At 42.2% G+C, this 25,342-nt stretch overlaps 1 protein-coding gene across 8 annotated transcripts in view; it reads left to right on the top strand.

Annotated features, from left to right (window-relative positions):
- The window catches only part of EPSTI1 (epithelial stromal interaction 1), a 121,393-nt gene that overhangs the window by 25,458 nt on the left and 70,593 nt on the right, over positions 1-25,342 (top strand). For all 8 annotated transcript variants that reach the window (XM_073212577.1, XM_073212578.1, XM_037002096.2 and 5 more), the window contains exons 4-6: positions 222-295; positions 931-1,014; positions 19,940-20,013. In XM_073212577.1, the coding sequence (XP_073068678.1) occupies positions 222-295; positions 931-1,014; positions 19,940-20,013 (232 nt within the window). The remainder of the gene's footprint in view (positions 1-221; positions 296-930; positions 1,015-19,939; positions 20,014-25,342) is intronic.

Genomic DNA, 25,342 nt, shown 5'->3' with positions numbered 1-25,342 from the left:
TTTAAGGAATATAGCTTCCTCTTTCTGTCCAGCTGTTTCTCTTTTCAGCAATTACCATCCTTTAATGTCTTATTAAGAAAACTGATTATGTCCTTATTTCCTGTGGGATGAATATGCTAAGGTAACTCATGGTGTAGTCTTATCATGTATTAATTAGTTTTTGATGGCTGACATTTCAGCTTAATATTCACATTTCATCTCTGTGACTTTTTTTCCCTTAGGTGGAAGCCAGTCAGAGGCTGAAGTCAGGCAGAAACAGCAGCTCCAACTGATGCAAGCTAAATACCGGCAAAAGGTCAGCATCCGTCTCTTTTAGTTTAATCTTGGCAAGGAGTTTGAGTGCCAACACTTTCAAGTAATCATGAAATTTACCCAAAGCATAAAACCAATTGTGAAAGGAGACCCTCCAACAGAAATCAGAAAGTGAGAAGTGAAGAGATAAATATCCAGAATGCTTATCCAAGCCATGTATTAGCAGCACTCTTAATGAAAGGATTACTTTTTTCCAGTTTAAGTTAACTCTTAAATGTCTGGTTCTAAGAACATGAATTTGTCAACCCTGGGCCAGACGTGAAAGTAGTACAAAAACAAAACAAAACAAAAAAAAGATTTAAGATGTCAGCGATTTTTTACAGTGAGCTCTGTGAGTTTTATAATTGGGAAAAAATATCTGCCCTCTCTCCTCTCCAACTTGGAAGGCGGGTGGGAAGACAGAGGGACCAGGGAAGAAACACAGAGAGACTTCATAGGCAGGAGATGGAGACTGATGTTCCCTGTGATCGAAGTAGCTTGAACTACCAAGTGATAATCATGGTGAGGGACAGCACAGACAATACTGGAATTTGCCTTGCATTGTGATTTTGTGTTCCAGAGGTTCAGACAGGAAAATACTAACTGCTTTTTGTTCTCTGTAATCTTAACACAATTTAGCTAAAAAGAGAAGAATCTGTAAGAATCAAGAAGGAAGCTGAAGAAGCCAAAATCCAAAAAATGAAGGCAATTCAGAGAGAGAAGGTAAGACCATGGAGAGGATGATGAGCTGACATTTACTGAAGCTCACTGTGGGCTCCCTTGGGCGCAGTCCATACACCAGCTCAGTTAGTCCTCACAATGCCCATGTGAGGTTTGCAAATGAGGAAACTGACACACAGAAGGTAGATAACTTGTCCAAGGTCTCACAGCCAGGTAACAGAAGTGGGATTCAAATCCGGACTGACTGGCCTCAGAGCTAGAGTTCTTAGTCACCACACTGTCTCACCTCCCAGGCCAGCAGGCTGTATTTTTTTTTTTTTTTTTGAGAGGGCATCTCTCATATTTATTGATCAAATGGTTGTTAACAACAATAAAATTCTGTATAGGGGAGTCAATGTTCAATGCACAGTCATTAATCCACCCCAAGCCTAATTCTCATCAGTCTCCAATCTTCTGAAGCATAACGAACAAGTTCTTACATGGTGAACAAATTCTTACACAGTGAATAAGTTCTTACATGGTGAACAGTACAAGGGCAGTCATCACAGAAACTTTCGGTTTTGATCACACATTATGAACTATAAACAATCAGGTCAAATATGAATATTCGTTTGATTTTTATACTTGATTTATATGTGGATCCCACATTTCTCTCTTTATTATTATTATTGTTATTATTTTTAATAAAATGCTGAAGTGGTAGGTAGATGCAAGATAAAGGTAGAAAACATAGTTTAGTGTTGTAAGAGAGCAAATGTAGATGATCAGGTGTGTGCCTGTAGACTATGTGTTAATCCAAGTTAGACAAGGGCATTAAAACATCCACGGATGCAGAAGATTTCTCTCAAAACAGGGGGGGTGAGGTTCTAAGCCTCACCTCTGTTGATCCCCAATTTCTCACCTGATGGCCCCCCTGTGACTGTGCCTGTCTTAGGTTGTTCCTCCCTTGAGGAATCTTACCTGTCTCTGGCTAACCAGTCATCTTCCGGGGTCATACAGGGAGATGTAAATTGGTAAGTGAGAGAGAAGCCATATTGTTTGAAAAGGTTAGGTTTTTACTTCTTTGCATATTTATGCCCTATGGCTTCTATGCCCAGCATTTGTCTTGAGGTATCTTTACCACTTGGAGAAATTATGATACTCGGTAAATTCGATATGAGGCACGAATTCTATTGAAGGGTTGTAATTAGGAAGGAAGAAGAAAAGCTATAGAGGTAGCAGATGGAAGAAAACATGGGAGGATTGATTATTTCTTTGACATATCTTCTTGTAGAGTAACTTAAGCATGTATAGGTTTTAAACTACTAATTAAATTGTGCACACACATTAACATAATAGGAATACAGTTACATAACCAAAGCAGATCTATAATTACCAGCCATCTCCAGTGAAGCCAAGAAAACCAGTTAGGCACCCTAGGCATCTGTGAAAATTTGTCTATGATATGATGGATATTGTCCAACTGTATTTGAACAGTCTGAGAGAAATCAGACAAATTGAAACAGCCCATTCCTGGGAACTGTTCACATCCCATATGTTCTTTTAACAGTAGATAGTCTGTAGTTGTAAGATTTTGGAGCGCTACAACTTGCACTTCTCCTAATTCTTGGTTGAGTTCCAACAGTATAGATCCAGTCAAATTTGTTGTTTTACTGAAAGCACAGGCCAGCTTGGATATCTCCTTCTTCATTCCCATGGCAAGTCCAGGAACCAGTGGGATGGATGCAGCTACAACTGCAGCATCACCTGGATCTTTGTTGAGGTTTTTTGATGATCATCTTCTGGTATGACTCTTCCAGAGAGTGCTGATGTTGGAAGTTCTTCTTCATATCGTATCTTAGTTCATTTTCTGGGTAGCCAAATTAGGCTTTGATCCTCTGTATGAACACAAACAGACCCTTTGCCCACACTTTGATATGCCCTTTATACCATTGTGTAGAACTCATTGTCGGTCACCACACAGGAACTGCTTTTTTCTTTTTTTTTTTTTTAAGAGAAAGGAATATTATCAGAAAAGTGTACCTCCATAGCCGATCATCTGACACCCTTTAAGTGATCAAAATTAAGGATATTTAAAGCATGCATTAATCATTGATTTACAGTTAATTTTATCCTATCAGGAAGTAATCCCCCTTTTCTTTCTTTTTTTTTTTTGTTATCTTTAATCTGCACTTACATGAAGAATATTATGTTTACTAGGCTCTCCCCTATACCAGGTCCCCGCTATAAACCCCTTTACAGTCACTGTCCATCAGCATAGCAAAATGTTGTAGAATCACTACTTGTCTTCTCTGTGTTGTACAGCCCTCCCCTTTCTCCCACCTCCCCATGCATGCTAATCTTAATACCCTCCTTCTTCTTCCCGCCCCTTTATCCCTCCCTACCCACCCATCCTCCCCAGTCCCTTTCCCTCTGGTACCTGTTAGTCCATTCTTGGGTTCTGTGATTCCGCTGCTGTTGTTCCTTCAGTTTTTTCCTTTGTTCTTATACTCCACAGATGAGTGAAATCATTTGGTATTTCTCTTTCTCCGCTTGGCTTATTTCACTGAGCATAATACCTTCCAGCTCCATCCATGTTGCTGCAAATGGTAGGATTTGCCCTCTTCTTATGGCTGAGTAGTATTTCATTGTGTATATGTACCACATCTTTATCCATTCATCTACCGATGGACATTTAGGTTGCTTCCAATTCTTGGCTATTGTAAATAGTGCTGCGATAAACATAGGGGTGCATCTGTCTTTCTCAAACTTGATTAGCAGGCTATATTTTTGACCAGAAGGCAAAGCCATTCGTAACAGGGTCAATCATTGGTACACTGCCATATTTGTCCAAATGGTGAACATTCCAGGGGGTGTGTTAAATATGTGAACTTACCTCTCTTACTGATGAAAGAAAAACTGTGTAGTTTCCTTTCAGTATTAGTGATATGATCTATTCTGACCCCCAAAGATAGTTTTAGTTGTGATACTCTTTCTGGGGCTTGGGGGAAAATCTCTTTAAAATGCTCATCTGCTAGAGAAGAAGGAAAATGATGCAGTGTGGTTTTATGCCCTGCTCCCACCTCCTGCCATTCCCCAACAGAGTCCTGAGCTGAGTGGGTTTTAAGGGTTGGAGGTATGGGGACAAGGGGTTGATTCATGATACTAATGAACAAGTATGGCACCTAATGCGAGTACAGGTCATGGAACCAGTTTCTATTCCTGTTGTTTGTATCTCTCTCTCCCTCTACCCCTCCCTCCCTCCCTATCTCTTTCTTTCTCCCAATTGAGTGTTGGTTACAATTTAAACCTGGTTACTAAGCAATAGATATTCTACCAGTGAGAGTTAAAGAAGCCAAAAGCTGGTGGCTTATGGAATGTATGAGAGTGGATGAGTCATTTCTTTTTCTGATGATTTCTCTACCTTTCCAGAAAGCAGAGTAAATCATTCTTGCAAGATGTTCTGTGACTGCAGGCATCTCCTGTGACTATTCCTGTAAAGTGGGGCTGCAGGCCCCATCTCCTCTTCTCCCAGAACCAGGAGCATCTATAGATGGAGAGATGTAGGCTCTGGAGGTGGAGATAACACTGGAGTCATACTTGAAGAACTGTAATGAAATGATGGAGGTACAAAAGAACATAAGAACTTTGTTTACAAAATTTGATGCAGCAATCTGCTTCCAATTCATTAGGTATTATACCTTCATTGAAAAGGTTTTTTATTACAATAACTTTTTTTTTAACCTGAAAACAACTTTCTTTCTACATATCTGTTCCTCACTCTTTTTTCATTCAACTTGCCCTTCTCCCATTTTCTCCTTCAAAGGAAGGTTGACACTTTGGTCTTGTGATTGTAGAGGAGTGTCCCCTTTATATAGCATAGTCTCTCTGTCTGCATTTCATGTGAAATTAAGAAAATCAACAAACCATCACCAGTAAGTGAATTAAGAGGCTTGCAGATCCAAAAGGATTTTTGTGTTGCAACCTCTTATCCTGAAAGTTATTTATTAGTTGTCATTTAATTCCCATAGTTAATTGGCTTGTGGGTCATTTATAGCTCATTTCTTCAAAGGTCAAATAATGTGTACTATTCAGAAATGTTAGTGGCTGAAATGGTTTTCTTTATAATATTGAGTAAAAGCATTTTTTCCTTTCCAAGATAGACCATTACACTAAATGTACAGCAATCATTAACTACAGGAGTCTTAATTGGATTGGCTTTTCTAATGTGATAACTGTAATGATTATTGATATAAATTCATCCACAAGTGAGAGATGGGATAGTTGACATGTGGCTCCTTCCCATTCAAAATGTGATCCTGAACCAGCAGCACTGGCATCAGTGTATGGAATGCAGGATCTTGAGCCCTACCCCAGATTTTCTGAACAGAATCTGCATTTTAACAAGCTACCCAGATGATTCTTGTGCACATCAAAGTTTAGGGAACACTAATCTGAACTGCCTAAAAGAAAAGGAGCAGCTCACCCTGGTCTTTCTGCAGACTTGATTTCTTTAGCTAATTAGCCTGCAGTGAGGCCATGACCTAGCTGTTGCATATAAATCTGTGGCTTTTCATACTGAACATGAGCCTATTTAGTAGCTTGTATCAGATAAAAGAAAAATGAACATTAGCCATATAGAAATGGCATACGTCACATTGCCAGTGTGAAAATAGCCAAGGGAAGCAATAATGGCTGTGCTTATGGAGCATTTATTCTTTAAAATGCACTGTGAACACATACATGGACTGCAGCCTGCAAAATGCCACCCTTCTCCCCAGGCAAATGGCTGCGGGTGAGGAATTCTGAGTCAAGTAGAATCTGAGCAGCCTAGTTGTCTTGCCAATGGGTTTCAGCCCCAGACAAGTTTACTCTTGATTCAGTGGGACCAAAAAATGACAATGGAACATTCTTGGGGTGAAAGGGTTATACCCAACTTTATTCCCATGGTGGCATTTCAATCACTAGAATGCCGTCCTCTCAGAGTAAGTCTGCATGCAGCAGGCCAGTCTCTGCCTCTGGGCCTCTCTGCCCCCTGCAGCCATCTCAGTCTCTGTCCTCGGCGCTGCCACCACTCCAGCCTCTGTTCTGCTGCAGCCATGCAGCCCGGACCACTGGGCAGAGAGCTCTTTATACAGAGTCAATAACAATGTTTTGACCACTTGTGTGTAGTGACCAATCGGACCAAGACTAGGTGAGAATTCTGGCCATAGGAACCTTCACTTTCTCCACCATTACATTTGCAGGATTTTTGTGAACTAGTTGATTTCATGTTGGTAGCTTGACACCATTCATGTGGGAGTATGTGCACCATGCATATCAGTAAATGCTATTAATCAACCTCCTCTCCTCCCTTCTAGAGCTGGTCATTAGCTTATCAGCACACCACTGCTTAGCTCTAAATGAAAGAGATCCTCCCTGACCCTCCCCCATCATCCACATTCCAAAGCCAAGCCTCAGAGGGTTAAGGAGGGCAAAGATTTTGTGAAGTATCTGGCACAATATGTATCTGATGCATATTGGTTTAAAAATAGATTAAAACCCACATGATAGGCAAATAATCCCCCCTCCTCTGCCCTTCTACATTCTAATCCCTGGAACCAGGGAATCTGTTGTTACCTGGCAAAACAGAATTAAATTTGCCAGTGGAATTAAGATTGCTAATGAATTTACCTTCAAATAAGGAGAGTATTATCCAGGTGGGTCCAGTGTAATTACAGGGGCCCTTAAATTGGAAAAGGAAGGCAGAAGATGGAGAGCATGAAAAGAGAGAGAGGGAGAAAGCATCAGTCTGCCATTGCTGGCTTTGAAGGTGGGGGAAGGGTCCATCAGCCTAGTAGTGTGGGAGGCTTCGAGAAGCTGGAAAAGGTGAGGTAACAGATTTTTCCCTGGAGTTTCCAAAAGGAAAGCAGTTGTGTTGACACCTTGATTTTATCACAGAGAGACTCATTTTGGACTTCTGACCTCCAGAACTGTAATATTATTAGTAAAATTGTGTTGTTTTAGGCCAATCAGTTTGGCAATTTGTTACAGCAGCATGTAGTTTTATAATGATCTGTCACTGAATCTAGCAGCACAAGTAGACAAACTGTCATTAATCCTCACAACAACCTTTCACCTAAATTTAGTTCTGTAAGAGTAAACCTCCACAATGCTTTTCCCTCATAATCACATTAATGAGTTGAACAATGATTTGATTTTTCAAGCGTTTCATAATAACCACAAATTTGAAAAGTGAAAATCTTCCAACTCCTTGTCAAAGAGCCTCCCTATATCCTGGCTCATCTTATTCTGCCTTTGATCTTCTTAAATGTGAAATACTATTATGCAGTGCTATATAGTTTACAAATACCTCTATTTAATTCTCCCAACCTCTTGGGGTATCATAACCTCAGAAAGGGCAAGAAACTAGCTAGAGATTTGAGTGGCATCCAAAGACTTTTCTTGCCCTTGTCACTAAACTGTAGTCATAAAGCAGCTGTAGGGAAAACAGAAGTTCCTAAGGCCAGGATCCTCACCTGACCCTAATCTACTTGATGTGTAATTGGCCTCCTGTGTAGGCTTCTGCTTCCACATCCATTGGCAATAAGCCAATTGTGCCTGTGTTGCTGTATAAAAAGCTCCACCAGTGCTTAGAGGAGAGCAGAGCCTGGAGCCAAGGCAGGGAGCCCAAAGCAGAGTTTGTAGAGGAGAGCAAGAAAGCAGGAGAGAAGAGGCTGAAGCTGGGGGCGGGGACTGAGAAGGGCTGGCTGCATGTAGAGGTGGATGTGATTCTAGCACTTGACATACCACTGCTGAGAAAAAAGCTTGGTGTAAGACCTTTACCCCAAGAATGTACTGTTGTCATTTTTCCATCTCACCGAATCCATGGTGAACTTGCCTGGGGTTGAAACCCTCAAGTGAAACACTGCCAAAGTTATTTGGAGCACTGGAGGTCACAGTGCTTAAAGCAGACACTGAGAAGCATCATTAGTCAGTCACTAACCAGTAGAAAATAAGGTATGCATATTAAATGCAGAGATACGTGTACATATTTTTAAAGAATCAGATTTGTTACTTCTAGAAAACAAGTAGTAGCAACAGCTACCAGTTTGAGAACAATTTTAGGGATAAAACTCAATTGAGGAAATTATTTCAATATTGTTTTTATAAGCTAAGAAAAATTTCCATTTCTGAAAAATTTTCAAGGAACACCAGTATTTCCCAGAAATGCACTTCCTACATTATGCATTTCTTTGTGGAAGAATTGGTGTGGGCATTAAGCTTGTAATTGTTGGAATGCAGTAGATCTATTAATTAATTCCATAATGTTGGGATGCTAATATCTCTGAAATGCAGATGTAGAACTGTCTTGCCAATGGGTTTCAGCCCCAGGCCAGTTCTCTATGGATTCAATGTGACCAAAGAAAATGACAGGAAACATTCCTTGGGATGAGAGGGTTTATTTACCTGGCTTGTTCTCTCGGTGGAAGGTTGAGCACTAGCGTCTCTGCCTCCTCCCAGAGCACTGGGCTGAGATCGCTATATAGTACAATAATAGCTTATTCTCTAAAGGTGTGGAAGCGGTATCCTAGCAACAGGCCAGTTACATCATCAGGTGGTTTAAGTTCAATGAGGATCCTGGTCATAGGAACCCCAACTTCCCCACACTCCACCCCTCCAGGATTCTCGCCTTACAATCTACATGCTTTCAGTCTTCCGCAATGGTCCCTGTGCGAGAAAGCTGGAGCACTGTAACCAGATTCCACAACAGCAACAGGATAACAACAACTTAGAGATAATAACAAAAATTAAGATACAACAAGATTTTGATACAGGTAACAAAAATTATAATAATCCTCAACCCAGAGGAAGTTCCCAATCCACAAAGACCTTAGGGGCAGTAAGACACATGTTTTAATGACATCAACATAGGCAAATCTTGTCCATCAGGTAAGATGCATGCAAGAGAGTGGTCCTGTGATAGGACTGTAGCAGGAAGGGGGTCCCTTCCAGGTCTAGTATACCATACTTTTACTCCTTTCCCTGTGGGGATTACTGAAGGATCTGTATACAGTGCTACTGGAGGTGCATGCACTGGCCATAATGATAAAACAAAACTCCCTGGTAAAATGCTCCTACCTTCTGGCCATTCAGGATATACTACTGTGACCTTTGGCGGCCACTCTGCTGTTACACCAGGAATACAAAGGAGGCCAGCTTCCAGGCCTTGTCCCCAGTGTGCCAGGAGAGCCAGCCATCATTGGTCCATGTGTCAAAAGGTCCAAGGCCACGTCCACTCAATGGCGTCTCCAGGGTTCAGTGCAGTTGGTGCTGGCAGCAAGATGTTATTCTGGTGGCCGAACCTCGGCTTCAGTGATTCTTCCTTGGTTTGTACTTGCAGTTGCACAGGGGAGGCAGCCATATGTGTTAACATGTCTATGGGGCTCAGGGCTCCCATTCGGGGTCTCTTGTTCAAATGCCATAACATGGTCCATAAGCAGACTGACCATCCCCGCAGACTATTGGTATCTGACTTTAGGCCGGATTTTAACAAGCCATTGTGCCACTCTATCATGTCTGCTGCAGTAGGATTGTATGGCACATGAAACTTTCATTTGATTCCCAGCTGTCACACCCATTCTTGCAGTGTATGTCCAGTAAAATGGGTGCCCTGATCACTCTCATTTACCTGTGGTCAGCCATAGGCAGCAAAGAGATGCTCCAGGCCTCTTTTGGTCATCTGCTGGTCTGCACAATGGGTAGGAAAAGCAACCAGAAGTCCAGTAGCTGTGTCCACTCAAGTCATGGCATACCGATATCCTTCTGATACAGGTAGAGGCCAATATAGTCTATCTGCCACCTGACGAGGGGTATAGGCCCCTTAGCTATTGTCCCATGTTGCTGTGGAACTTGTAAGTTCCTTTCAGAGTGCACAACACACTCCTGCTGGACTCTACTAACTTCTTCAAAGGTCAAAGGGCAGCCCCACTGACAGGCTACAGCCCACATTGTCTTTTGCCCTACATGCAACAAACGCTGATGTAACCTTTGGGCTACATCAGAGGCAGGCTTTTCTTCTAACTAACGTATCTGGGCCAATTTATCTGCTTCATCATTTCCCGGGGATGCCAGTGGCAAATGACCTGTCACATGATATACTGTAACTGTTTTAGTCTGACCACAGACCCATAAGTCTTGCAAGAATTCTTGCCCCCAAAGGGGTTGGTGACTAACCAGCCAGTTGGCATGGTACCAGGTCTGTAGCCACAGGGTCAAGCCCTGATAGCCCAGCTGTCATTACAGACAACTATAGGGGAGGGCTCCTGGCTGATCACAAGCCACACAGCCCACAACTCTGCCCATTGACTGTTCTTCCCCTCACCATCTTACATCCATATTGTCTCAGTTTTAGGATGGAAAGCTATGGCCCTCCATTTTGGGGGCTGCCCATGGCTGGAGCCATCTGTGCACCATGCATCTTCGGGTATAGGGGCTCTTCCCTCCCGATAGGGACTCTCTGCTACTAATGGTTCGAAAGCAAGTTCTTCCTGCTTTCCACTAGTATATGTCACCAGCCCCAATAAGCATTGGAGTTCTTCACTCAAGGGGTTACTAGAGAGGGCACTACACTGCTGTAGGTAAGACCCGCACTTGGCCCACGTGAGCTTTGTGCCACACCACTCCTTGGCTTTTGGGTCCAGTCTTTTACCCACCCCAAGATGGGATAGATGGTTATTACCTTTATCAGGACCATTCCAGTGATTGGTTTTATAGCTAGCAAGGTGTGAAACATGGCAGCCAGTTGGTTTTCTATCAAAGTGTATCATACCTCTGCCCCTTTCCAGAGTTGTGACCAGAATCCAATAGGTTGGTGAGTTTCTTCAAGCAGCTGCCAGAGACCCCAGCCATAACTATCTTCAGTCACATGAATGTCCAGCTCACAGGGCCTTGATGGATCTATCACACTCAAGGCCTGTATGGCCTTGACTGCCCTTTTTGCTGAAGTAAAGGCAGCTGCACATGTTTCATCCAAATTCTACCTGATGCCCTCGTACCAACTGGTATAAGGGCTTCAGAATTTGTGCCATGTGTGGGATAAACACTTTCCAGTAGCCTAGAAGACCCCAAAACTCCTATAGCAATGCTATAGTTGTAGGGGTAGGAAAGGCCTGGACTTTATCTGACTGCTTCTGGTATAACTTTGGTCTTACTTGACCAGATGACCCCCAATAATTTGACAGGCAAACCATGTCCCTGAACCTTGGTACTGTTCACAGCCCATCCTTTCTCCTGTAAATGTTGAAGCAGTCTAGGTGCTGTACGTTCTAGATCTGAAAGAGAATTGGACGTGAGCATGACATCATCAATATAATGGTACAGCTGCACCATTGGCGGTTTCTCCCATGTAGCCAAGTCCTGGGCTACAAGTCTATGACAGATGGTGGGGCTGTGGAGGTATCTCTGTGGAAGGCCAGTGAAAGTCCATTGCCATCCTTCCCATGTGAAGGCAAACTGTTCTGACTGTCCTGCTCAATGTCAATGGAAAAGAAGGCATTAGCAAAAACTACCACATAATGTTACTAATTCATGGCTGAGGGTATCCATCAGGCCTGCAATAGAGGGGACAGCAGCATGCATAGAGGGTATGACCTTATTCAGTTCTCTGTAATCCACAGTCATATGTCAGGAGCCATCAGGCTTTTTTACTGGCCACACTGGGGAATTGAAAAGACTATGTGTGGGCGTTATAATACACACCTTTTCCAGCTCCTGGAGAGTTTCTCCAATCTCTTTATCCCATCCAGGCAGTTTGTATTGTTTAGTATTAGTCACCTGCCAAGACACAGGCAAAGCTATGGGTAGGTGCCTAGCATATCCCCTCAGAAATGCCTTCACCACACGTACTCTCAGTCTGAAATCACCTGCAGTGGTCTGCAACCAAGACCCTGCATGATATCAATCCCCTTAATATACTCAGGGATGGGAGAAATATACACAGTGTACTCTTTTGGGGGTAGATTCCCTATTCCCAAAGGGATTTGGGCTTGTTTCCCTCTGATAGCCTTCCCCCCATATCCATCTATGATAGTGGGGGGCCCAGGGAACCACTAAGGGTTACCATGAATCAGTGAACATTCAGCCCCTGTGTCCACCAAAGCCAGGACACGTATGTTCACTGGGGACCAATGGATAGCTATTTCAACATGTGGCCTCTGGTCTTTCTGGTCCCTCAGGGCAGATACCTTGACCTTTTCCTCAGTCAAACCATGTTCCCCAATCACCTTCCTGTGTGGGCTAAAGTGAGGTTGGCTCGCTCCCCAGCAGGAAGTCTTGCAAACACATAGACTGGACTTGTGGCTCTGTCTCTGACCTCTGCCTCTTTGGTCTTAATGGCTGGAACTGCTGCTCTGGTTTCAGCTGTTGCCATAGCTCTAGTAAGATCTTATTTGACTTCCCACCTAATTTCTTTCCATCTGCTCCTGACTGTATTAAATCAACCCACATCTGGGTCCTTGTAACCTTCATGGGGCCCTGTAAATTCTTCTTGTGTGTAGCAGACCTTATTTCTTTCTGTTTTCTCATTGCTTCAGCCTCTCATAAGTCTGCCCCTGTACTCTTCACCTTGCTTATGGGCGGCCCTAAGTGAGGGGAAAGAATGGACACTAGAGACCCAAAGAGGGATGTGGGAGCCATTTGAAGCACAGTATTTCTCATCCCAGTAGTGAAAACCTCTTCATCTGGGCCATAATTCTCTGGACTATAGATGGCATTTCTTATACCTTGCTCTCATAACAGCTGTTGGAGCTCAGCATACATCTGCCATCTAACAGGAAAGGATGGCAGATCACCTGGATTGGGCCACACAGCACAAAGTGCAGCCATAGCCAATTGAGGAGAGAGGACTTCCTGGGGTCTGACATGCATTTTGTAATTGCTGCCTCAAGGTAGGCTGCACTCTCAGGGAAGACAGCTTTCCCATCTCTGATCCTGACAGAACAATTCCATTCACCCCTAAGTCCCACAGATGCAGAAGCCAAGCTGATATTGATTCTGAGGGCTTCTGCCTAAACCGGGAGCCCAAATCCACCAGCTCAGCCTGAGTATAGGGGCAGAGCATAGAGTGCTCCACGACCTGGGGAGGGGGCTGTGTCTCTCCTAGGGGAACTTTCAGCTTCTGGGTCTTTATTTTCTTTACAACCACTGGGCATGCTTTCAATACAGGAGGCGCCAGTGCCTCCAGCACCACCCCTTCATCCTTCGCCAGCTCCTCCATTTCCCGGGCTGATGGCACCTTTCTCTCCCCTCCCCAATTGCCTCTTCTGCTACAGCCTCTACCTTTTCTACTGTGCCTCACAGCAGTGCTACCTCAGTCTTCAGAAGCTCTCTTATCTTCAGTTCAATGTTGTGCAGCTGATGTTCTCATGCTTCCCTCAGGAGCTCGTCTTTTTCCTTGATGGCCTTTTCCTCCTTCAGAGTATCTGGCAGTACTGTTGTCTCATTCTGTAAAGAATCTTTTTCCTCTTCAATGGCACCTTGCTGCTGGACTACTCATGCTGTCTCCTCTCTAATCAGTGCCATTTCTTTCTTCAGGAATCCACAGAAGTTTGCAGCTCATATTCTGGTGCCACCATTTCTTGGGTCTTTTTCAGGAGCATGTCCTTCTCTTCTGTAGACTTTTTTAATACTGTAAGAAACAGCCAACCCACAGTCCCTGCTGCCTCATGGGTACTCTGTCTCTCAAAAGACCTACTTACTATACCAAGGGCTATCCTTGCTGCCTCTGGTATCACCTCCACTTGCCTCCAGTCCTGGGGTGGGGCCCAGTCCTCTAGGAGGCAAGCCACCTCAGACCACATACCCATTGGGGGATGATCCACTGTCTCCCATTCACAGGGGCAGCCTGCTGAAGCACCCCTCCCATAAGGGCCGCCTGTCTTTTTTCTTGGTGAACAATGAATTCTGCCAACTATGCCAGTTGTCTTGCCAATGGGTTTCAGCCCCGGGCAAGTTTACTATGGATTCAATGTCACCAAAGAAAATGACAGCAAATGTTCTTTGGGGTGAAAGGATTTATTACCCGGCTTGTTCTCCTAGCAGTAGGTCAATCTCTAGCATCTCTGCCTCTGCCCAGAGCACTGGGCCTAGCTCTCTATATAGCACAATAATAGCTGATTGCCTAAAGGTGTGGAAGCAGTAGCCTAGCAACAGGCCTGTTACATCATCAGGTGGTTTAAGTTCAGTGAGGACCCTGGCCATAGGAACCCCAGCTTCCCCACAAGAACTAAGAGGGTAAGCTGTTAGCTTCTTTATGCTTAACTTTTCTTATCTGTAAAATGGATATACTAATGTAATGGGACTGCTAGGCTTAAGGATACAATATGTGCAAAGCCCTTAGTACAATGTTTAGCATGTAGTAAGTACTTGGTAAGGGTGCCCTAACCTAATTAATTATAAATGTGAAGAAGCACTTTAACACTATCATTTGACTACAGTGTATCAACCTCTTATATGAAAGGCAGAGAGAGAGGATTACTATTTTACACATGAATTGAATTGGTTTGATTATTTCCTTTTCACTAAACCCACATGAGTGAGGTTGCTGGAGGGAAAAAAAGATACAGCTTTTTGTTTTTTTTGTTACTACAACAGATTTCTGGGCTCCTCTCTCAGCTGGGTCTTAAACAATGCCAAACAATAATTTTCCTTTGCAATCTGGCCCATCTCTAGTTACCAAATGTCTTGCTAATGGGTTTCAGCCCTGGGTAAGTTCATTATGGATACAGTGAGACTGAAAAAATGACAATGGAATGTTCTTGGGGTGAAAGGGTATATACCCAACTTTATCCCCATGGTGGAGGTCAGTCACTAGAATCGCATCCACTCACAGTGTGTCTGCATGCAGCAAGCCAGTCTCTGCCTCTGGGCCTCTCTGCCCCCTGCAGCCATCTCATTCTCTGTCCTGGGCACTGCCACCACTCCAGCCTCTGCTCCCCTGCAGCCATGAAGCCCAGAGCACTGGGTGGAGCTCTTTATATAGAGTCAGTAATGATGTATTGCCCACACATGTGTAGTGAGCTAGCCAACCAGGGTCAGATGAGAATCCTGGCCACAGGAACCTTCACTTTCTCTACCCAAAGATCTCCCACCCTTTATATTTTCAGGACATTATTTCATCTCTTACCTTCTAGGAAATAAAGGCCATCAGGCCATAAGTACCTTTATGTTTCTGTTTCCTCACTCTTCCTTTGAGGTTCCACCTCCACCCCATCTTAGCAGGAATAGGAGAGTGCTTTTCCTTGTTGCTAGGATGGATTCTTCCACCTGTGCTTACCATCTTTGGTGAAAATGGAAGTTGTTATTGCCAGGATCCTCACCTAACCCTAAGCTACTTGATGATACAATTAGCCTACTGCTAGCCTAATGCTTCCACATCTGTAGGTAATGAGCTATTACTGACTGAGTCATTCTATAAAGAGCTCTGCCTAGTGCTCTGGGCAGAAGCAAAGACCATGTGGATTACACACCTGCAGATTGCTGAATGCAGATATGAACTTCCGCCAGGAGAATAAAGCAGGGTATAAACCCCTTTGCCACAAGAATGTTCCCTTGTTATTTCTCAGTCTCACTGAATCCATAGTGAACTTGCCCAGGGATGAAACCCTCAGGCAAGACACCATCTCACCTTCCTTCCCATTTCCTTGGAAACCTTGCTGCTCCACCAGTTAAACTCTCTTTTCTTAGGTTACTTTCTCTTTGTTTTTGTTTTTGTTTCTCTCTTGGGATATAATCATACTCATATCCTTCATCTTTAAAACACTCTTATTCTTCCTTGCTTTCAGCTTCTGCATCCCCACCCCGAGCATCATGGCTCCGCTGTTTGAAAGGGCCCCTGCCTCGCTTGGTTTCCCATGCCAGTTTGTCACCTGACTCCTTAGCAATCACTACACAGAAGAATCTGTTTTAAAAAAATTTGTTCCCAGGTGATGCTGAGCTCAGATGGCTCAGGAACTTAACTCTTCAAGTCCTCATCTTTACTTGTTCCTTGGTGTGCTGAGTTTGACCTCTGTCTCTAGTACTTTACTGGTATTGATCTAGCCAAGACCACAAATGGTGTTCTTAATTGAAAAGCCCAGTGGAGACTCTTTAATTACTAACATATTTAAACTCTTTGTAATATTGTAACTATTAAATACTCTGTTCTTCAGATTCTACCCCTCTGGATTTCTGGATCATTTTCCTCCACATTTCTTGTATTGATGATCTATCCAGGCCCCATCCAACTGCTCTTAGAATAATCTCCCTATGCCACCATATTCTTAGCTGAAAGCCCCCAACCATATTGCCACATTGAAAGATTTAGTTATTGTTTGTGCTAAGGATTTCTGAAATCCATATATCAAGGCTAGATCATATTCCTAAATCACAGAACCACATATTTTACTGTATGCTTAACATTTCTTTCCACATGTCCCAAAAGTATATCTCAAGACCAGTAGATTCAAAACTTATTTCATATTTGTTTCCATCTCTTAAATGATAGTAATCCTATACTCATCCTTCCTCTCTTACTCCTTTATCGATATAGTCTACTTCCTATTATTTCTTGCCCCGTTATTTCTGTCCCCTACATTTTTTAGAGTTTATCCTTTCTTCTCTGTCCCTATTGCCTTAATTTGGAACTCATAATTTATGGCCTGGATTACTGTCAAAACCACATTGGTTTTTATATATGTGGTCCTTTTTGCAGCTCATTCTCCATAGAGCTTTCAGAGTGAGCTGCTTATTATTCTGCTTAAAATAATATTATGTTTCATCATTGCCTTTAGTGAAGTCCAAATTCCCTTACTTGGCATATGAATTTCTTTATAATTGCCCCTTCCTACTTTCTCAACCTTATCTTCCACCCATTGAAACAGTTCTCAATTTATCCATAAACTTCATGGGGTTCTCTGAGCTGGTATATATTCTCATGCTTTTGTATGTTGAAAATATTGTAAGTCATGGGAATGCCCTTTTCTTATTCAGGACCACCACTAGCCCTCCATTGACTCTGTGCAAATTAGAAATGGGGATTCTTAATGCAGGTGGTCAGTTCTCTGGGTGCCTGGATTGGCGATAGATGGTACGTTTGTGAGAAATAGAAAAAGACACTTCTGCTTCACCAAAGCACCCCATTCAAGGATAAAAGTCTTGCTGGTTCTGTTTCAGCCTTTATGACCCCTCTTCTACTCTCCTGGATAGTCAGCAACCCATACAGTGGAGTACAGTAGCCCTGCTCCCATCATCTCCTCCTCCTCTTAAAAAACTCTTGCTTGAGGTTAGTCTATCTAGAATTTCTACTTCTCATTCATGGTTGTTATCCTTTCATTGGATCACCAGTCTCTTGGGGAGTCTGAAGAAAGCTATGAGCCCACTATCCATAAAATAAGCACACTGCAAGCACATAGCTCATTCATGAACCTGAGGTTAGAAACCATATTCTGAATGTTACTCAACTTGGCTCCTGTACCCAGGATGGAGTCTGCCACTTACTAGGCACTGAGTGAATGCTTATGAAATTGTTGAAAGCACTTCCCACCTACTCACTTCCATGCTTTTTCACTGTGTTCATAGTACATTACTTGCAAATCTCTATCCCCTAACATGTTTTACATACTGCATATCACTTTCTTGTCTGTGTCTGCAGCTAGCTTCTGAAATTTTCCAGAGTAGGCACAGCTCTGTGCATATCTGTATTGCCAGCATCTAACACAGTACCAAGTATATAATAGAAAAATATTTGTTGAATGTTTGTTGAATAATTGAGATTCAGTGTGTCTTGTCAATGGGTTTTAGCCCCGGGCAAGTTTACTATGGACTCAGTGAGACCAAGGAATGACAACACAATGTTCTTGGGGTGAAATGGTTTGTCACCCAGCTTGTTCTCCTGGAAATAGGTCCAGCACTAGAATTATGTCTGCATCCAACAGTCTGCAGGTCTGTAATCTTCCCTCTTCTCTGCCTCTAGGCAGAGCACTGGGCAGAGCTCTTTATATAATGACTCAGTCAATAATAGCTAATTGCCTAGGGTGTGGAAGCAGTAGCCTAGCAGCAGGCCAGTTACATCATCAAGTAGTTTAGGGTCAGGTGAGGATCCTGGCCGTAGGAACTTCAGTTTTCCCCACACAGTGATACTAAGTGATTTGCTTAACATCACTCAGTCAGTGATAATAGACCTAGAGCTGATTCAATAATTTTTTCTTCTGGACCTTATGTTCTTAGTTCACATTCTGCATTTGTATGTATGTGTATGTGTATAGATAGAGATACAGATACACTTGTGTGTAAGTGTGACTGGGTGACTCCTTAACTGGCTGTTAAATGGAAAGAAATGAAAGAAACAATCTGATTAAATCTGAGTGTTTGGATTAGTATACTAAAGCAGCTACTACACTGGCAGGTATTGAATTCAATTTCTCAAATACTTCAGCACTTTGCAAAACACTTCTTGATTGACTTCTGAGGGATAAACAGACCTTCATTGGATCCAGTTTAGCTACTGAGTTTGTATGTTTCTGTGAGTTTACTTCAATGATAATCTGTTCCTGAAGAGATAAAAACTTGTTTTCCAGTTTCCGACCATGCTCAGGGAACCTAGGCTTGGTCACTCGCATGGCTTCCTCACTGTTCTCGAAGTAGCATTCCTAGGACTGGTTTAACAAATGCTACTGCTCACTTGATATCTTTCCCCACCACCCTTTTTTCCCTAGAGTTGTAGGGAGCTCATCACAATTGACCCATTTTGGTTTCATGATGAGGATTTTTTCCCAGATTAAGGTCATGTTTATTTGTTTTACAGTTCTCTGTTAGTTTGCTTCCTAGAACTGTGTTTCATTAATATTCTAATTGCTTTGTATTTTAATTGATTCCCCTTAATTGTGAATTTTCTGTTTTTTTTTTCCTGAAACTGAAGTCATCCATTTTACCTTTCAAAATGGGACTAATTAATTCTGTATGAATCATGACTTCCATGGAAATAAATAGTATGAACTATTTTTCACCCTCTTTGAAAAACGGAGCCAAGCTTATGGCAGGATTGGAAGTGACAATTTCTGTTATTCCCTTTTCACAGGGTCTGCTCTGAATCAGCTCTAGGTCTGCTATCATTGACTGAGTGATGTTAAGCAAGCCTGCATCCTGGGCAAATCCAATTCTTTTTATTAGAGCAAACTCACCTGCTTGCCATCTCCCTTGGATTCATTTAAAACTTCAAGTCTTCCCTGTATTGTAGAACATTTTTTCAACTCCCCATTAAATTTGTTGTCTATGAACTTTACTTATTTTTCATAGGCAAGTTAAAAGAGTAAAGGACTCTGTGTCATAGTGAGCAAAAGGAAGTATTCTTGGGTTAAGTTGGATTAAAATGTGCCACAGCTATGGTGACAGTAATATTAAATACAAAGTCCTTTGTCTTTAGACTTTCCAAACAACTAATTACAGAGAACTCTTTTTCTATTCAAGTAAATGGCTTCTATATGACATTTGCTGTTCAGCCGCCCAACAGGTTTAAGAACCTGATTCTAAGTCAGAAGGGAGTTGAGTTGGATTATTGAAAATCTTTTTTTGAATGCGTTAGTGGAATGTATTCATATAAAATTTTTATGAACTACTTAGCCATTTACTATAATTTTAACTTATATGGAAATTTCATGTTTCCCTTAGAATACTTTGAAAATGTAAATGTTCATGTTGTTTGAACTAAAGAGTACAAAATATGAAATACTGATTCTGTGATTATGTCAGTTGAATTGGGAGAGGGGAGCTGTGGAAAGAACTTGGGGCTCCTGGCTTTTAGTGTAGTGCCCATGGGTTATGGAAGGGGGAGCATCTTGGAAGCTCTGGTAGGTACCATATTGGACTGTTGAGGCCACTTGAGCCTAAGAAATTTGTACCTTGGGTAACTTTAACATCATGATTCTGTTTAAAGCTTCCCTAATAGATTGCATTTTGATATTTGCAATTTCAGAGCAATAAACTAGAAGAGAAAAAAAGACTCCAAGAAAACCTCAGAAGAGAAGCATTTAGAGAGCATCAGCAATAGTAAGTTTATGTCTTCAGAACTGTGTACCTTTTATAGGCATATTGTTCATTCTGCTTTTAGTATTGCAACACCTGCTTTTTTCTCACTGTTGTTTGCATGAAATATCTTTTTCCATCCCTTGACTTTTAATCTGTGCATGTCTTTGGGTTTGAGGTGAGTCTCTTGTAAGCAGCATATAGATGGGTCTTGCTTTTTTTATCCATTCTATTACTCTGTGTCTTTTGATTGGTGCATTCAGTCCATTTACATTTAGGGTGATTATTGAAAGATACGTACTTATTGCCATTGCAGGCTTTAAGTTTGTCGTTACCAAAGGTTCAAGGTTAGCTTCTTTACTATCTTACTGTCTAGTTTAACTTGCTTATTGAGCTATTATAAACACTGTCTGATGATTCTTTGTTTTTCTCCCTTCTTATTCCTTCTCCTCCCTTCTTCATATGTTGGGTGTTTTGTTCTGTGCTCTTTTTAGGAGTGCTCCCATCTAGAGCAGTCCCTGTAAGATGCCCTGTAGAGGTGGTTTGTGGGAGGCAAATTCCCTCTACTTTTGCTTGTCTGGGAATTGTTTAATCCCTCCTTCATATTTAAATGATAATCGTGCTGGATACAGTATCCTTGGTTCAAGGCCCTTCTGTTTCATTGCATTAAATATATCATGCCATTCTCTTCTGGCTTTTAAGGTTTCTGTTGAGAAGTCTGATGATAGCCTGATGGGTTTTCCTTTGTAGGTGACCTTTTTTTTCTCTCTGGCTGCTTTGATACTTTGTCCTTGTCTTTGATCTTTGCCATTTTAATTATTATGTGTCTTGGTGTTGCCCTCCTTGGGTCCCTTGTCATGGGAGTTCTGTGTGTTTCTGTGGTCTGAGAGGCCATTTCCTCCCCTAGTTTGGGGAAGTTTTCAGCAATTATTTCTTCAAAGACACTTTCTATCCCTTTTTCACTCTCTTCTTCTTCTGGTACTATGATGCAAATATTGTTCCTTTTGGATCGGTCACACGGTTCTCTTAATATTCTTTCATTCCTGGAGATCCTTTTATCTCTCTCTGCATCAGCTTCTCTGTGTTCCTGTTCTCCGATTTCTAGCCCATTAATGGTCTCTTGCATCTCATCCATTCTGCTTTGAAGTCCTTCCAGAGATTGTTTTATTTCTGTATTCTCCCTCCTTAGTTCTTGCATATTTCTCTGCAAGTCCATCAGCATGGTTATGACTTTTGTTTTGAATTCTTTTTCAGGAAGATTGGTTAAATCTACCTCCCCAGATTCCTTCTCAGGGGAGGATGTAGAACATGTCTGGGTTAGCCTGGCCTGGATTAAATTTTTTTGCCTCTTCATGTTGATAGATGCAGTAGTATGCTATTGACTCATCCGTCAGCTGGGAGAGCCAAGACCTTTTCCACTTGCTCCTGGCCTTTCTTTACTGGGACAACAGCAACCCCTAGTGGCTTGTGTTGGGCAGTTGCGTGTAGACTGGGTCTGTTTCTTGCCCAGCTGCCTTGGAGGAAGCTCCCTTGCTGTGGGTGTGGCCAGCCTCAGGCTGCTGCTCTGCTATGGTGGGACGCCAGAGTGGGAACAGACGGGGGGCTGTTTATCGCCGTGAGGGGTCTCAGAGCTGCTGCCCAGGCGGTTAGGGTGCCCGGATTTCCCCAGGATTTCCAGCTGCTGGGCCAAGTGTCCCCGGATGCTTCTGTCCAGCTGTGGGGTCCCTGTCCCTTTAAGACTTTCAGAAAGCACTCGCTTTTCTTTGTCCCTGGGGCGCTGACTGCAGGGACCCGCTCACAGGTCTTACTGTCCTGTTTCCCTAGTTTCCAGCACCCCACGCACGCACTGTGTGTGCACTCTGGTGCATATGCTAGGGCTGGCTATTTAGCAGCCCTGGGCTCTGTCTCCCTCCCCACTCCAACTCCTCTCCTCCCGCCGGGAGCTGGGGTGAGGGGCACTAGGGTCCTGCTGGGCCGGAGCTTGTGTCTTACCCCCTTTGCAAGGCACTGGGTTCTCGCAGGTGTGGATGTAGTCTGGCTGTTGTCCTGTATCTTCTGGTCTCTCTTTTAGGGATAGTTGTATTTGTTGTATTTTCAAAAATATATATGTTTAGGGGAGGAGATTCCCACTGTCCTACTCATGCCGCCATCTTGGCTCCATCCCTAATTCTGCTTTTAAATTCTAGGTGATGATAGCTTTTCAAGATATCTGGTTTGGATTATCACTATTAATTATGTAATTGAATTCTGTTATACAAATAAGGTTTAAGTTTGGATACATCTGTACTCAACAAAGTATTCTTTGGTAGTCAATTGATTAGAAATAATACTGCTAAGTTTGTGGAATTACCTATTTGAAATAACTTGGAGGGCTTGATTTGTTGACAATTAAGGGTACTTCTGATTACGTTGACTTCCAAAACATTCGTATAAGGAAGATGTTTGAAAAGAAGTACCCAAACAGAATCTAAATGAACTAGGGATTTATCTGCTGGACTGAGGACTATTATACATTTGTAATTTTGTCGATAAGAATTGAAAAATAATTTAGCAATTTTTGTCAACACTCACAAGTGCTGGTCATATACCAAGGTATTTTTTCCAGTATGACTTGTGAATAACAGCAACTGGTATGTGTAGGGCAACTACTATGTGCTTTATAAGGTAGATAATCTACTCTACTGAACAACCTGTACAGATAAGCTTGTGTCCTGATTCTACATATCTAGGTTACCTGCACACTACTTGAAAGAGCAGACAAAACTAATGAACCATATTTTTGCCCCTGGGTTAATTCCAGATATAGTAGGATTAAAACCAAGCAGGTCTGAATTCAAAGTCTTAGCTCCATTCCCCAGCTGTGACCTTGGACAAATACTAAACCTCTAAACCTCAGTTTTTTCTTTTCTTTTTTTTTTTTAAAAGAGGAATGATAATGTCTCTCCCAAAAGCCATTGGTAAGGATTAAATAAGGTATCTTGAATAAATGACATAAAAGTGCCTGAATTTTAAGGGGACTTAAAACTTCTTACATAGGTCCTTGTTGAATGGGGATTAGACACCTTTTACTTGGTAAAGACTGCATAGAGATTTCTGGTCTCGCTGGAACTGGTAATAAACCTCCCAGTTTCAGATGGATTGTTCTCTGACTGCCTTCTGTCTTTCCATCTTTGTACCTCATTTGCAGAATTTATGATCATTCTGATGTTGGGGTGAGCATATGTGACATCCTAAAGCATGTTTTTCTCTAAGTACAGCATCTTCTGTTTTTCTCATTCCACTAAAATTATTCTGCCTCTATGATAAGCATTTCCTTCTAAGAGTCAGAGGCGAGAATGGAAAGGCCATTTCTCACCACTTCTCTATGACTTAGGAAGTTAAATACTTGGCCTCTGCCACCCAGGCCAGAAAATGGGTAGGAGTGCGAATGAATGACATTGTCCTCTTTAAGTTAAAATAGGCATTACCCTCACTTGCATCATAGAATCCACAGGCTTTCTTTCCCATACTTCTAAGGCAGCATGGGGTGAGGGAGCTGGTGGGAAGCTAAACACCAGGACAAACTGGCCATCTTAGAGAGATGGCAGGAGGGAGGCAATGGATTAAGCCTGTTAATGTGTCATTGCCTTCTCTTTCATTGGTAGAGAATGGATGAGAGTATTTCTAGCCCAATCAGAGTTGAAGGAGATAAGCGGATGCTGTGAGGGCATTCACAGCCTAGAGAAAAGAATAATAAAATAAGAACAAACGTATTTATCCTGTGGCATCCCATTTTTACACTGGTAATGCGGAGGCCTGCTTACCAATGAGGGGTCTTACCACCAGGACTGGGAAGTTGAACAAGTTCATCCTCTGGGGAGTTTTAAACATGGTAAGGGGAAGGATTAGAGCACCTTGGTGTCTTAAAACTTGTGTCATCCAAACTCCTTTTCTTTCATAGTCTTTCAACTTCATAGTCTATACCAAATACTAGAGATTAATCATCCTTTTCCTGTGAAGAAAAAGTTTTGCCCTTAGCCACCCAACACACTGTCAGTGGAGCTGAATTCAATTACATGCATATTTTACTCTTGTTCTTTCTTCTGCTTTTTGTGAAGGTCCCATTAACCAGGAAAAAGAGAAGCTGGCTAAAAATGAGAAGTATCTCAAATTGATTTTTAATGCCTATTGAGAAACACAGAAAGTACTTGTGTAAGTTTTTTAAAGAGTATTTTGTTTCAAACTAGTTTTAAAGCTAGAAGACCAATAGTTCACTTACTGAATGATCATAATATAGCTAGAAATATGAAAAGGACCTTTTAGAAAAGATGGATCCTCTTTAACACACCTTTATCAGACCTTCTTAGAATCAGGTTATGGTACAAACATGATCTAGGAGAGCTGTAAAAATTTTAGCAGCACAAATATTTCACCAGGCCAATCAGGCTGCTCACCATTCACCCCCCACAAACCAAACTGCCAAATCGAGGAACACAAAATACATGCACAGCGAAAAAATTCTTTCAAATGAGTCAATACCTCGTGTCCTTGCTTGTTTCAGCATGCTGTGATACATGGTTCAAATAGCAGACAAGGAATGGGGTGTGTGTGTGGTGGGGGGTTCCCTCTGTAGGGAAGGGCAGCCACAGACTCTAACAGACTACAAATACAAGTTGCTGGAGAAAAGGCTCGTGGCAGCATCCTGGGCCACCACATGAGAATCCTAATGTGCTCTTTCTTAACACCTTGTTCCAGACTTTGTTCATTTGCTTCTGATTATTTTTAGTGTTGTCAATTATTTAGCTAACAGGCAGAAAACTAGGTTTTTATTGACATCCAAAGGGACTCTCCTGAGTGTAATAATGAAGGCAGTTTATTGAATGCCTGTGAGGTTGCTTTCTAATTGTACACATTAATCTGCCCATGCAAGCTGGCTGAAAATACACAAGCAGATTGCACGTGCAGATGGAGCACACAGAATGGTTTTTATGAAAAGACCTCTGGAATGCACTTCTGTAGTACTGTCTTTTCCTTAAAAATCGAATGACTGTGACTATTTGAATTGGCGGCTGAGAGCAGACCAGATTAATGGTGCATTAAGTCTGCTACTCTGGCTGGGGACAGACTCAAATTTCACAATTTAGAGTTAGTTCCAGGATTCTTAAGCATGAAAGCGAACAATAGAAAAAGGCACCTAACCTTCACATAGTTCTCATTATTTTTACTCAGCAATTATTTACTACTTATAAAAAGTCAAATGGGGTAGCTTTCAAGATAGCCTTTTCTATTAATCAGTATTATGGGTAGATTTGAGGATTTCATGTACAGTTAAGACATTTGGGATTGTATTTTTTTAATATCAGAGAAGATATTG

The sequence above is a fragment of the Manis javanica genome, chromosome 9 (genome assembly GCF_040802235.1).
Source record: "Manis javanica isolate MJ-LG chromosome 9, MJ_LKY, whole genome shotgun sequence".
Classification (NCBI taxonomy): Eukaryota; Metazoa; Chordata; class Mammalia; order Pholidota; family Manidae; genus Manis; species Manis javanica.
Note: the sequence above shows the minus strand (reverse complement) of the source record. Positions and strands in the feature narration are given on the sequence as shown.